The 13905-nt window shown below is 53.1% G+C and overlaps 1 protein-coding gene across 1 annotated transcript; it reads right to left on the bottom strand.

Moving 5' to 3' along the window:
- Positions 1-211: 211 nt before the first annotated feature.
- On the bottom strand, positions 212-13752 carry SLC25A44 (solute carrier family 25 member 44). Its single transcript, XM_066337759.1, has 10 exons — positions 13604-13752; positions 9658-9768; positions 8595-9322; positions 6531-6658; positions 5935-6122; positions 2869-3432; positions 2465-2819; positions 1673-1773; positions 774-969; positions 212-443 (listed from the first exon to the last, which is right to left on the bottom strand). Exons 3-10 carry the CDS (start codon positions 9214-9216, stop codon positions 390-392), a joined length of 2208 nt encoding a protein of 735 aa, XP_066193856.1. The 5' UTR covers positions 9217-9322; positions 9658-9768; positions 13604-13752; the 3' UTR covers positions 212-389.
- Positions 13753-13905: the final 153 nt, after the last annotated feature.

A 13905-nucleotide genomic window follows, 5' to 3' on the forward strand; every position in this document is an offset into this window, starting at 1 on the left:
CCTGGGCACAGCCTGGTTTGGGGCTTAAGGCACTGAATTTTGTCTTAACTCACAGCTAAAACAGCTACAAAAACCAAAACGTGGCTTTGGAAACTGGAACCAGGCCTGTCACAATGCTGAGTGGAGCAGATGAGAGCACAGACACACTTTGCAACACTCCTCTCTGAGTAGAAAATAGGGAACTGACATCCATTTCCAAAGATCCCAATGGTTTTGTTTCTGCACCAAATCTGATCAAACCGTGCCAGTCCAGCAGGCATTTCAGTCCCTCTGCAGTCTCCAGTGGCCTGATGGGGTGATTCTCAGTTTGGGTTCTGCACACGCCTTGTCCCATCGGTGCTTTGGGATGATGAACTGTTTCAGCAGAGCCTGTGGGACATTCTGCAGCCTCACTGGGGCTCCTGGAACGTCATGATGAGTTCTTGTTGCTCCTTACTGATTGCCTGGAAGGAACATGATCCACAGACCTCAGCATGATGCTTCTCCCACCCTGACACACTCAGGGTGGAACGTGGGCTGAGTGTGCCACACACTGCTGTCGCCTGCATGCACGGAACACAACCCCTTTATCTCCCCTGGGACCGTCCCATATCCCACCCACTGCACAGGGAAAAGCACCTGCGACCTCCGAGAAAATGTCCACATCTAAAGTTGCAGCAGGACTTGGCTGCTGGGGAGGTCTTGGAGTAGTGGAGGGTTTGAAAGTCATTCCAGGCTCCATTGAGCCCCAACCCAGTGGGTGCTGCAAGGAGTTTGGTTTGGTCTGTTTTTACCTGCCAGGCCTGCTGGCGAGCCTGGATCAGCTGCTGCAACTCTGCAATCCTCTCCCTTCCCATCAGCACGGACTCAGCCACCTTCCTGTTCTCTTCCTCCTTCTCCCTGAGAACTCTGCGCAGGTGGGAGCGGTGCTTCAGCAAGTAGGGCACCATGGTGCTGCGGATATCCTGCTCTGGGATCCCACTGGGCCGCCTGGACACACAGCAGCACATGAGGCAGCCAGAGAGCAGCAATCCTGCCCAGCATGAGTCCCATACAGCCCAGCTGGATGCTGAACTGCTGCCAGGTGGGATCAGCTCTGTGGCTCCCACAGTTTCCTCTGGCACAGGGAACTGAGGACAGCCGGAGCAGGGACCCCAGTGTGGAGAACCACTGGAGGGAACAGGGAGCCCTTCCCCAAGCCTGGCTCCAAGTGGATGCTTGGAGCAGGCACGATGTCATTCACCACCTCAGCACAAAACCACAAAATCTTGTGTTTCTGGTTACAGTCCTCAGTCTGTCTCCCAGGCAGCCAAATGGCACGTGCAGTGTCTGCTGAGGCCCCAAGCCAGGGATACAAAAAGCACCCAGGGGAGCTCTGCTGGTGGACAGATGCTGTGCTCAAAACATCCCATCAGCCCTTTGGATTGGTCATAATTAGCTTGTTGCCCCACCTCAGTGGCACTGACCTCCCTGCACTAAGGAAGTGAATGGAAATGGATCCTGGACCCAGAGAAACACAGATTAAACTGATTTTTGTGTGGTTTAGGCCCAGTGCCTATCTTTACGTTGCTGTAAAGATACAGAAGCTTTCAGACCCCTTCTTGCAGCATGAAGCCAACAGGACACCCATACATTGCCCAGGAATTGCCTGTTGCCCTTTAGGAACATGACCTCCACCCCTGGCCATCCATACCACGCTGGCTCTTCCCGGTCCTTTGCCTCCTCCACGATCTTATCCAGTGAACTGAAGAGTCCCTCCAGATTCCCTTCATTTTTCACCTCCTGGATCTCCTCCTGTGAAAGAAGGACACAAAGTGAACAAACACAGGCACCACGCTTCTTGTGAGCTTTTGCTGGTCATGGAATCAGGGACTGGGGTTCAAAGGGACCTTAAAGCACATCTTATTCCAGCTTCCCTAGACCATGTTGCTCTGAGCCCTCTCCAACCTGGCCTTAAACTCATTCAGGGATGGGGCAGCCACAGCTTCTCTGAGCACCCTATTCCAGTGCCTCATCACCTACACAGGGAAGAATTTCTTCCCAGTATTCTACCTAACCCTGCCCTCTGGCAGTGGGAAGCCATTCCCCCTTGTCCTGTCCCTCCATCCCTTATCCAAATCCTTCCAGCTTTGTCCTGGATGAAGGGCCTACACTCTGGGAATCAACATCCCTGGGGGTATTTAACGGATGTGTAGATGTGGCAGGTAGGGACATGGTTTAGTGGTGGCCTTGGCAGTGCTGGGGAAATGCTTGGACTTGACAGTCCTAGTGGTATTTTCCAACCTGAATGATCCTACACCTTTTTTTTTGGAAAGACAGACCTCTGGAGAGCAGCCTCAACTTTCCGCTTTTGCCATTTAGGAAGTGTATTTGCTGCCCTTAACATCAACCTGCTAATTGCTTCTTCACAGGGATTTGAATCCCCTTTTGGATGCTCCAAGGCCCTCCACAGCCCCCCAGGCACCCCGGTCGATCCCCCGTTCACCTTTATGGACGTCTGTAGCTGGGAGATGAACTGATCGTAAATGCTCCTGGTCAGCTGGGGCTGCAGCTTGTAGAAGCAGCGGTAGCAGTTGACAAACCTCTGGTAGCTGCAAGAGCGATTGTGGGGGGAGGAGGGCAGGATCAGGACTGGGGTCACCGTGGGGTCGGAGTCAGGGTTAGCGATGGGGTCGGGGTGAGGGCTAGGCTCAGAGACGGGTGCAGGACCGTTCCCGGGGATCCGGGTAGGACCCAGGGTCACGGCACGGTTGGCACCGGGGTCAGGGGTCCCTTCCTGCCCCGCGAGACCGCGCTCCCGCCTCACCTCCCGGCGGCCACCAGCTTCTCCAGGAATGTATCTACCACGGTGGTGAACACCTGGGCGCGGCCCGGGGCCGCCGCCAGGGCCGGGTCGCCTCCGCCATCAGCATCCCCGCGCTCCGCCACCGCCGCGCCGCCATCGCCGCCCGCTGCCGCCATGGCCCGGCCGGCGTGGGGGCCGCTCCCATTGGCCCGGCCGGCGCGGGGGCCGCTCCCATTGGCCGGGGCGCGGGGGCCGCTCCCATTGGCCCGGCCGGCGCGGGGGCCGCTCCCATTGGCCCGGCCGGCGCGCGGGGGCCGCTCCCATTGGCCCGGCCGGCGCGGGGGCCGCTCCCATTGGCCCGGCTGGCGCGGGGGCCGCTCCCATTGGCCCGGCTGGCGCGGGGGCCGCTCCCATTGGTCGGGGCGCGGGGGCCGCTCCCATTGGCCCGGCTGGCGCGGGGGCCGCTCCCATTGGCCCGGCCGGCGCGGGGGCCGCTCCCATTGGCCCGGCTGGCGCGGGGGCCGCTCCCATTGGCCCGGCTGGCGCGGGGGCCGCTCCCATTGGTCGGGGCGCCGGGCTCCGCCCCCGCCGGCCGTAAGCGCGGGAAGAGAGCGCGGCCCGGGCGGTTGGTGCCGCTGCGCGGGGCCGGCCCGGCACGGCCGCTCCTGCTGCCAACCCAAAACGCCAAAAAACCCCAAAAAACCACACGGCGAGAGAAGCTGCTGCCTCCCGGCGCCGTGCTGCGCCCGGCACTGGTGCGACGCAGCGTGACAAACCGTCCTTCTCTCCCCAGCCCCCGTGGAAATACCCGCCCTGCCCCCTAGCGACTGGGGCTTCGATCGTTTAGTGAAATAAAATGATCAAGCCTAAAGAATTCAACGAGGAAAGAAGCAGCAAAGTTCAGCTCGGTTAGAGAACAAAAAAAGCGACATTTCCCATGTCGCAGCCAACCAAGACCCAGCCTGCGTCCGCAGGGCGGCTCTGGGTCACAGCTGTGTCCAGGTACTCCACGTGCTCAAGCTGCTTTTTCCCTGGCTCGTTCAGCCACTGAGCAGCCACTTGTCACTGCGATCTCAAGCAGCTCACGTCCCTCTCCTAGTCCAAAGGCACAGGGTGAGACCCTTTCTGTGACAGGACAAAAAGCAATAGCCTCCCCTGGCATGGAGAGTCACGTGCTTTTAAAAACAGGCAATAAACTGAAGGTCTCTCAAGTTTATTAGTTGTCAAGAACGTTGCTGGTTATGAGAGGAACGTTAAGTTTGACAGTGTCTCTCCACACTGGTGCTGCCACCCCTTCATATGCCACACACTGGGACTGGCTCTGCTGCACTTGGCAGAGGTGGATCGTTATTGTTTCTGTTAATATAAGCGTTACTGCTGCCTTGCAATTTGGGGTGCTGTTGTTCTGCTTTTCAGAGCAGAATCTGTTATTAGAGCAAGAGCCAACTGGCGTCAACTTTTAAACAACAGGTGACCAGAGCAGGTGCAGAAGGTGCTGCTCCAACATCTCCACCAGTGGCTTCAGCATCCACTGCCTTTCTGAGCACTGCAAGAAACAAAAATGGGATGAAGAGGGCTTTGATGACTCACCTGCAGCCCCATCACAGCACTCCACCTTAGAATCAAGCTCTGCCCTTAGCACAAAAGGCTCTCCCCACCTCGGCAGCAGCTTCAGCATTCTCCATCTCCAGCAGACATGGTGGCATGTCCAGTGCCTGCTGGGCAGGGACAATTGGGATGAAGGGCAGAGCCACACTTGGTGAGTCCTCTTGGGAAGAGACAGCCAAGAGGAGCCCAGCAACAGCCAGAGGTCGGCACGATCAACATCTCAACCAAAATTCCTGGTTATGGCAGAAGGGGAATGGAGATGGTGCCCTCTGTTGTCTGAAGGTGCATCCCCCTCGGTTGTGGCTAACTAGGACAAGCACCATGTGTGGGCTGGCAGCATGAAAGGCAAATTTCAACCACAAAGAGCAGCAGAGTAGTCAAACAATCCCTTCCCTCCCCAAAACGCAGCCTCTTCGGAGGAGTTTCACCCCCCTGAAGTTTTCACCCGATAAAATATACAGACCCTAGCTCAGGCTTCTGATCCAGCAATTGTGCAAAACATTATCCTTGCCCTTCCCAAACTGGATGAGCAGAATTTAAATTCATGAAGTGAACCATCACTTCTTATTCAATATGAACATGCCCGTCAGGTTTGAACCAGATCAAAAGCCAGGACAAGGTTTTTCCTTCCCCACCTCCCATCTAATTGTAGCTCAAACCCCATTCAGTTCTCATTCAGCTGCTGGCAGCACCACAACTGGACACTTCCAAACTGCATTTCTGGGCTTAAACTAACTAAGGTGGGAAGTGGCCACAGCCACTTTGAACATGCAGGATTGACACACTGAACAAGGCCACAGGACAACCATTCAGTTCCCCAGAAATCAGAATAAGCTTCCCTAAAATAAAAAAAAAATTAAATTACAACAGATTAAAAACACAGGTTAGGTGCCAAAACCACCATCAGCTAATTCCAAACAGCCAGCTCAGCTCCTGACTTGCCATCAGCCAGCTTGCTGAGGATGAGAGATAGGGAACATTTCCAAGAATATACAAAACAAGTATGCAGATCTATCCAAAATGCAGGAAATCAGGTCTGAGGTGGTTCCAGGTTACTCTTGTCTCACATCTTCTAGAAATAAATGCAGGTAATTGGAAAAAGTCACTTGTCTATTTTCTGCTTCCAGCTTCCTACAGCACAACTGCCACTAGAAACATCCACCAGAGGGTCCTGCTGCAAGCTGTGAGACTCCTCTCCTTGGAAGTTTGGCAAAGATGAAAATAATTTAAAGTGAATAAACTGGCTTTTTGGTTGAGCCAGTAAGTCTTTAATTTAAGAAAAAAGGAATTAATAACTTGCCAGGATGCGTTCACACGCCTGGAATGGACTGTCCCAGGCAAACAGCACTGCCAAAGGTCACAGTTTAAGCAAAACCAGCAGCAGACCATTGTATGACACTCAAATTTAAGAGGTGAAGTTCAGTTGCTTTTGCATCTGCCTTGTGCTGTGAAACCAGCCAGAGACAAAGGCACAGCAACTGTGTCGCATCCCAAGCTCTCCCCTGCAACAGTCCAGATTCAGAGGGTTCACAGGAAGGTTCTCCTCCACCAGCTGCCTCTACCAGTGCCTTGAGTCCACCAGCTCTGGGCGCAGGCTCAGCTTCTTCAGCGTTTCATACCCCACCACGATGACGATGGTGGAAGGAGTGGCTGAAATGATGCGGGCAGAGAGGCCTTTAGTCAGTCCCCAGGGACCTTCCTCTGCAATGAGCTGTTTGAACGTGAGAATGATGGAGCTCTTGCCTTCCACCTGCAATGCCAGAACAAACATTGACACAGCTGCCAGACTCTATACTGAGCTGCTCTGGGGCTCTGCTGCAACTGAACACTCTGGAGATAACAGATCAACCAATCCACCAGCCTTCATCTGGTCTCCAGAACTCCCTAAGGAAGGGAGCAAAAAAACCACAAAGTCCTAAGGAGGCAGCAGGAAGCATCTCTCCCTTTCTGAAGAGAAAGACTGCCTGAGCAGGCTGGGCCGGCACTGCCAGCCTCGCTCCCTGGGCTCCTCTTGCTAATGCTGAGTGCTAATTAAGCAGCTACTACTCAGGATGAAAGGCCCAGGGAGAGCAGGGAAGCAGCTCACCTGACACCACAGAGATCAGAGAACCGAGGCTGAACCCCATCCTGCATTGTGCCCGGCATGCTGAGCTCTTACCTGGACCCGAGCCCTCACCACATCCATGGGGTTGGTGAGTGTAGAAGCTGTTGCAGCTGCAAGTGGCCCTGATATTGCTTGCAGAAGGAGGTGGGGACAGTCTTTAGGAGTCAAACTCGAAAGCTGTTCTGGGAACAGGAGAGAGAGGAGTTTCAGACTTTCAGTGGCTTCTTATAATTTCCTTAACTCCCTAACTCCAACTGATTTGCAGTGGGCAGATTCCCTGATTTACAGCTTGCCAGCTCCTCCCACAGAATCTCAAATTGGTGCTTCCTACACCAATCAGAAAGCTGGCACAGCACAGGGAGGAGGACACATCCCACTGCTGACTCCAGGACATTCCCCATGCTTTGTCCCACAGCCCACCATCACCTGCCACACTGGCTCCCAGGCCTCTAGAGCAAACTGGACAGAATGAGCTTCCGTGTCCCCAAAACAGGGCATGAAAATAGCCACCCTCTTTAGAAGGTGGGGAAAGCCTTAAGACAAGGCTCTATTGGAAGGTGTCTGCAGAGATTTGCACAGAAAGCCATCACTACTGCGCATGCTGTCCAGGAGATACCCTGGTATCCCACTGTGGATCCCCTAAGCAGAAAAGCACCATGGAATGCTCATCCCAGATTTTCTCACTCAGTTCCTGCTGCCTGGCGAATAGGATTTGAATCTCCCACACTTTTATTGGTTAAAGTTGGACAGAAGACTGTTCAAAAGCCCCATTTTTTTTGGACGATGAGGAAACCTGTCTGGCAGGAGGGAAGGAAGCAGCTCTGTTTCAGACTGATTGAGACTTTGAGACTCTGTCAAAGACTAATTGGAATCAGGGCCAGAAGTGTCCTTTGAACTCGAGGAGGGTTCAGTGACCCCTGCGGCTGCTCCAGGAACAGAGGACTGGGAAATGCAGCCAAAGCAGAGATTCATTGACAGCTGGGGCTTATGCTTCCCATCATCTCAATTTCCACTGAGATGACAGGAAAAGAACAAACACCTGGAGGCTGAGAGCTCTGGTCTCTCCATATCAATTGCCTTGTTCTTACATGCCCTCCTTTGAGCCCTTCTGGAATGAAAATCTTACAGTTAATACAGTGGGTTTTGGTCTTATAAACTGTTGACGTGGAGACTGATGGAAACACTCCCACAAAGTAGAGACCAACATGCCAAGCTGCCACTGCCATTTAAATGCAGCCCAGATGGAGAACCAATGCTTTGTCTAGCTATCAGAACTCTGTAAACATCTGGATTGAGACATCTGGATTTTGAAGAACAGGTGACCTCCAAGATGTACTTCAGGCCCAGTACAGCAAAATTCAAACTGCTCATTACCACCACCTTTTGGCAGAAATTAGGTAACTAGATACCTAAAAACCACGTGCAAACCTGCACAGCTGAAATCTAAAGGATCATCAGAGGTTGAAATAAACGTTAGCTGGCCAATACCTTTAGCCTTTGGAAACACCCTAAGGAGTACTAGAACTGAGCTAGGGAGAAAGAACATCCTGCTGAGTACAGTTTTTCATCACAAGACTTGGTGCCAATTTTAAAGTTGCCAAAACGGAAGCAACATCTGACAGAAACCCAGGGGAGATTTGACCCTTGTCTCTGCCTGTTTGGTTTCACCATGAGATTCATGGCTCTAAAACTCCCTTTGCCATATATGAGACTCCTGACTCCACATGAACTGAAAGATGAACTATATTTACATGGTGGCTCCAAAACTCTGCCCAACACAAGAGCCTTCCTCACTTCCTTGGAGAAGGCATTATTTGGCATTAGTGGAAGAGAAAGTTAAAGCAGATGCATAGAGATGCACACTTCTCTAGAGCCATCCAGTCTGAAGTTCTATAGTGCTTGGACCCCTTGTTCTGCATTGAAACAGAGTTGGGTGCTCTTCCACCCAACACCTGCAGAATTCCTACACAACCAGATAGAGCTCCTTAGCTCAGGACAGATTCTGCTCCCACCCCCAGAGATAAAATGAATCACACTGAATACACAGTGTCAAGAGACAATCCAAGAGGCTTCTGGGTCTCCTGGGATAAGATATGTTTCAAGCCTCCTTTCACTTACCAGCATAGAAGTGGTAGAACGGCCACCAAACTGCACTGTTGGGAATATAAGTGAGCAGTGAGGCCACATAACCTCTGTAGAAGCCTCTAAAACCGTCAGCCTTGAAAATCTGTACAATGATGTCCTTGGTTTGGCCAAAGACCAGCAGACGCTTGCCATCTTGGTTTTGCACCTTGAACCTGCCCATGCTTTCCCCCTTTCTCTGCATCATGAGGTGCTGGGAGATGACATCGATGGGCACCGTGATGCTCTGGGCCACGAGGGAGGCTGAGCCGCCGGCCACCAGAGACTTCACAGCATTGTTGTTGTTGTACCGTGACACGTACTTCCGAGTGAGCTCATACGTTGTCACGTAGCACTGTCCCGAGATCAGGGTGAAGGTGTTGACCAAAAAGCCACGGTAGAGCCCAGCCGCCCCTTCTGTCCGCAGGATTTTCACAAAGGCATCAAAAGTCCCGTTGTACAGGCTCTTGCCTTTCTGAACCTGCAACCGTGTCCGGATGAGCGTGAAGGGGTAAACGCTCACCCGGATCATCATAGTCATGCAAATCCCAAACACATAGAATTTCCTTTTGTCCAGGTGCTCCCACTCAATGATGGGGATGTTGCGTTTGTCCTCCATGGTTCCTTGGGGTCAGGCAGGAGAGGTCCAGATCTCCCTCAAAGGTACAGAGCAGATCCAGGCCCAGCCTTCCAGCCTTGACTAACCAGACTGCAAGTACTGGTACCTGAAATGAGAGACCCCTTGGGTAGAGGACACAGCCCCATTCACTACAGCCACCCACATCACTTCAAACTTTGCTGACTCTACTCTAGCAAGCCCTTGCACAGCTTTGTGCCCGCTGAGCAGAGGGACTGTAACCTCCAGAGGCAGGGCCCTACTATGTGGCTGACGATGACACCTTCTGATGTCACCGTGGCTGTTTTCTGAGCTCCAGCAGCAGCTGGCACATGTGGCAGCTCTCACCACAGCTCAGACTGCTCTCTGGAAAAGCAAAGCTCCCATGCTTTGGGAAGCAGGCTGAGAGCCAGCAGATGACCACCACAGCAGCAGCACACACACCTTTTAATGGACATGCAAGATCAGGGATGGCCAACCACAGCAGCTTCTCCCCAGTCATTCCAGGTCTGTGATGCTCCCAGCTGTCAGGACATCACTTTTCAGTTCCAGGATCTGTACAAAGAAGAAAGTGACAAATCCTTTTGTGTTCCTAGTTTCCCTATGAATGAATTACACACATTTCTCTGGGCACTTCCATTTTTATCTTCCTAAAGCTGGAGGGTGATGAGAAGGTGAAAAGAAGAACAATGGGAAAACAAGGCAAAACAGCCATGTAGAGTCTCCACATTGATTACCAAGACCCTGAAAAGAAAGGGTTAAATCACAGCCCAGGATCTCTCTGTTGAGCTGCTTGTCAGCTACATGAGCAAAGTTCACCGTCCCTTCTGACACTCCATTGCTGCTCCTTGTCTGATAACCCCCTTTCCACTGCTGGCTGTGCTCAGAGCACCAGGAATGGGGAGGATGAGGAGGCAGGACTGGTTCAGTCACCCCCAGCCCCAGTTGCTGCAGCTCATCACCATGTCCAAGCAGGCACCAAGTGCTTCTCCAAAACCAGGCTCCTGGTACTTTCAGCTGCTGTAATTAGTAAATTAACTTGCTGTATTATTAACCAAGCTTGGGCTAAGGGAATCTACACACAGGGCCAGCATCAAGAGAAGGTCAGCTCAGAGAATCACCCAATGCAACATGGACCATTTCACTGCTGTAAGGACTTACTTTCCGCATGAAATGAAAAAAAAAAAAAAACAAAAAACCAAACCCTGGGATGTTTGGATGGCTGAACTTTTGGGAAAGGTTTGTAGCTGGATCATAACTTGTATTTCAGGTGCTGGCAAATGGGTACTGGAAGTGTGTGCCCAGGCACGAGCTGAAGTGCTGGAGAGCACAGCTAGAGCAAGAAGCAGGAACAGGAACAAGGGAGCCAAAACCTGAGATCTCAAAACAGAAACACCCAAGTGAGAACTCAAAGGGACAGGCAGTCATCACCACACACCAATTTGGGGGCACTTTACATTACCAAGCCACAACATCAGTGCCTAAAAGAGCTCCAAGGGAGGGAGACTTGGGACAAGTGCCTGGAGTGACAGGACAGGTGGAATGGCTTCCCACTGACCAAGAGCAGCATTAGACAAGATATTGGGAAGAAATTGTTCCATGTGAGGGTGGGGAGGCCCTGACACAGGGTGCCCAGAGAAGCTGTGGCTGCCTCTGGATCCCTGGAAGTGTCAAAGGCCAGGTTAGACAGGGCTTGGAGCAAACCTGGGAGAGTGGAAGGTGTCCCTGTCCATGTCAGGGGGTGGGATGGTATGGGCTTTAAGGTCCCTTCCAACCCAAACTAATCTGTGATTCTTGGGGAAATGTCTCAGCACTTCAGAGTTCATGAAGAACTCACACAGGCCACAGACATTCTGTCAGAAACACAGTAACCAAACAACTGGAAGTTGTTTACCTCTGGCACAGAGAAGAAATTAGTTAGGAAATTGTGGCAGATCAAGGGTGGGTGTTGCATTAACTGACCATTTCATTGTCCATTGGCCAGCAAAATATTTGCTGAACAGGAGCAAACAGCATTACAAGCTACCACAGCTCCTGCAGATGGACAGGGGAGTTAAAAACACCCAAGGGCACCTCGGTCCCACATTTTAACTATTGTAAAGAGAGCTACACTTCACCCTCGCAGGCAATTACCTTGGCAGTTAAGGTGTAACAAACACCACAGCCTGGCTAAACAAAGCCTGAATTGCTTTAGTTACAATTACAGCCTTTCTGGGTTCACTAATACCAACATGATTTGACACACAAAGCTTCCAGCACAGGAATTATCTGCACACAGCATCTATGAAAACATTACTTGGTTCTTGATGAGAGTCCCACTAGCTTAATATTTTGTTTTAAAAAACAAAATAGAGTCTAGCCAATAGGATTCCCTGGTGAAGCCAGAGGGTTTAGTCCATATTCCAAACTCCTCTGCCATGCAGTGATGGAATTGAGCTCCCCACAAAGGAAAGGGAAGAGCTGCCAGCAAAAAACATTCTCATTACTGCAATATGGAAAACAAAATAATAATAATAATAATTATGATGATAATAATAATAGTAGTAGTAGTAATGAAGTATCCTTGATCTTTATTTACTTTTATGTGCTCTAGTGCTTTGGGTTTAGAATTTCAGCCACAACTTTTTGAGGAAACAGCTGTACTTTCTCTAGATGCTCACCGATAACACCTCTCATTCGGGATCTGAATTAGATGAAGTCACTTTAACCCCATGGCTCTGAGGCACTCAAATTCCTTCCTGTGTGGAAGAAGGAAAGGGTCCTGGCAGCTCCAGGGATGACCAGCATGGCTGCAATTCTTACTTTGCTAACATAAAGCATTTTGCTCAGAGCATTTAATCTTCCAGAAGTTTAGACCAAGGCCTTGCTCAGGGCAGGGATCCCATCGCACTCATTATGCAACTCTTCAATGATCTTTCAAGAAATTTTAGGGAGACTGATATAAAGGTAGTAGCTACACCTCCTAAGAATTGACCTGCCCTCCAAAACACCACAGCACGCGCATCCTTGAACCCTGGAGCAGCTTCCATGCCAAAACCATCCCTCAGTGGCTCCTTCCCACCATGCACAAAACAGCATTTCTTGAACTTCTGCCTGGAAATCCAAGCAGGGGATACTAAGCACGGTGTCCCTGCTCCTGCTCTCTTATCTGGGCACAGCTTCGGTCTCCTATACATAGAACTGAACTTAGTATAAAAACCCCCAGTTTACATCCTTTTAATGCCATCCTGTCAGTCTGGTCCCCAAACCGCTCTTTGTTGCAGCTGGAGCTAAAGATGATTCTCTGGCAAACACAGACAAGGCCTTTGTGTGCTCCGGCCAGGGATGTGTCCTGCTCAGCATGCTAATGCCCCAGCACCCTCCTGGGAAGCATCCGGAGTCAGCACTGAGGCTGCCTGGCATCTCCTTCAGCAAAGAATCACAAAATAGTCTGAGTTGGACGGGACCCAGAAGGGCCATCGAGTCCAACTCTTGAGTGAATGGCCCATTCGAGGATCGAACCTTGACCCTGGTGTTATTAGCACCATATCCAACTCACCGAGCTAAGCTAATCCACTGTTCGCTCCTTAAATTCACTCCACGGTGGGAGCGGATACAGACCCGCGAGGGAGTCCTGGCTATAACCCCAGCACCGCTGACAACCCGCGGCTCTCCGGAGCAGCTGTCGCTCTGTAACCGATGTGGCAGCGGCAGTGTCTCCCCAGCACTTCTCTCGCCAGCACCCCCAGCCCCGCGGGCGGGAGGCCCCCACTCCCCTACTCCCCGAACGAAACCACCAGCTCTGATTCCTGGTTCGGACGTGCTCTGAGGCCGTAAACAGCGGCAGAGTTCGGTCCGGGATCCGCTCAAGGTCACTGCCGGGCCAGACGCGTCCCTAGCACCGCGGCTCCGTGTCGCGAGGGTGTCCCCACTGTCCCCTAGCTAGCTTTACCCCCGCAGCCCCGGGGGGCTCCGGCCACTTCCCCGTCCACCCCGGGGAGGGTCCCTGGAATATCCACCTTGTTTCCCCGCAGCCGTTCAAGCCCTGTCCCGCCTGCCCCGGGGGGCCTCGCCGAGGGGGGCTCCGGGCCCTTTCCCGTCTGCCCTGAGACCCTCTGGCCCTTTCTCCCGGGGTCTTTCAATGCCAAGTGGGTCACACACCAACCCCCTCCCCCACCCCGCTTTACGTACACCCCCCGTCAGCCGCCCCCTCTCCCCCACCTGCCGGCCTCCCGTCCAGCCGCACAGCCTCCACACCTGCCCAGGCCTCCGCTCGGCCGCCGCCGCCGCCGCCGCCCGCACCGGCGCCGCACCGGGCCGGGCCATCACCGTTAGGCCCTGCCGCACTGCTGCTGGCCCAGGCCTAGCCTCTCCCCAGCCCGCCGCAGGCCCGGCCCCGCCACCCGCTCACCTCACGCCGCCGGGAGGGATCCCCGATGACCCCCCCAGCCGGCCCGGCCTCGCCGCCCCATGGCCGTTCCCCGGCCGGAAGTGACCGGCGGCGTCAGCGCCCCGGCGCCGCCGCCATCTTGGGCACGGGCAGAGGCAGCACCGGAAGTGCTATGCGCTTCCGGCCCGCAGTAAAGAGGGCGGCAGGGAGGGGGCGCGCGCCTTAAAGGGACCGCGCTGAATTACGCCTCTTAAAGGCCCAGCGGCCATCAGCGGAGGCGTGCGGGTCCGACGTGCTGGTGAGGCCGGGAACACAGCACGGAT

This window comes from Sylvia atricapilla, chromosome 30, assembly GCF_009819655.1.
Source record: "Sylvia atricapilla isolate bSylAtr1 chromosome 30, bSylAtr1.pri, whole genome shotgun sequence".
Taxonomy (NCBI): Eukaryota; Metazoa; Chordata; class Aves; order Passeriformes; family Sylviidae; genus Sylvia; species Sylvia atricapilla.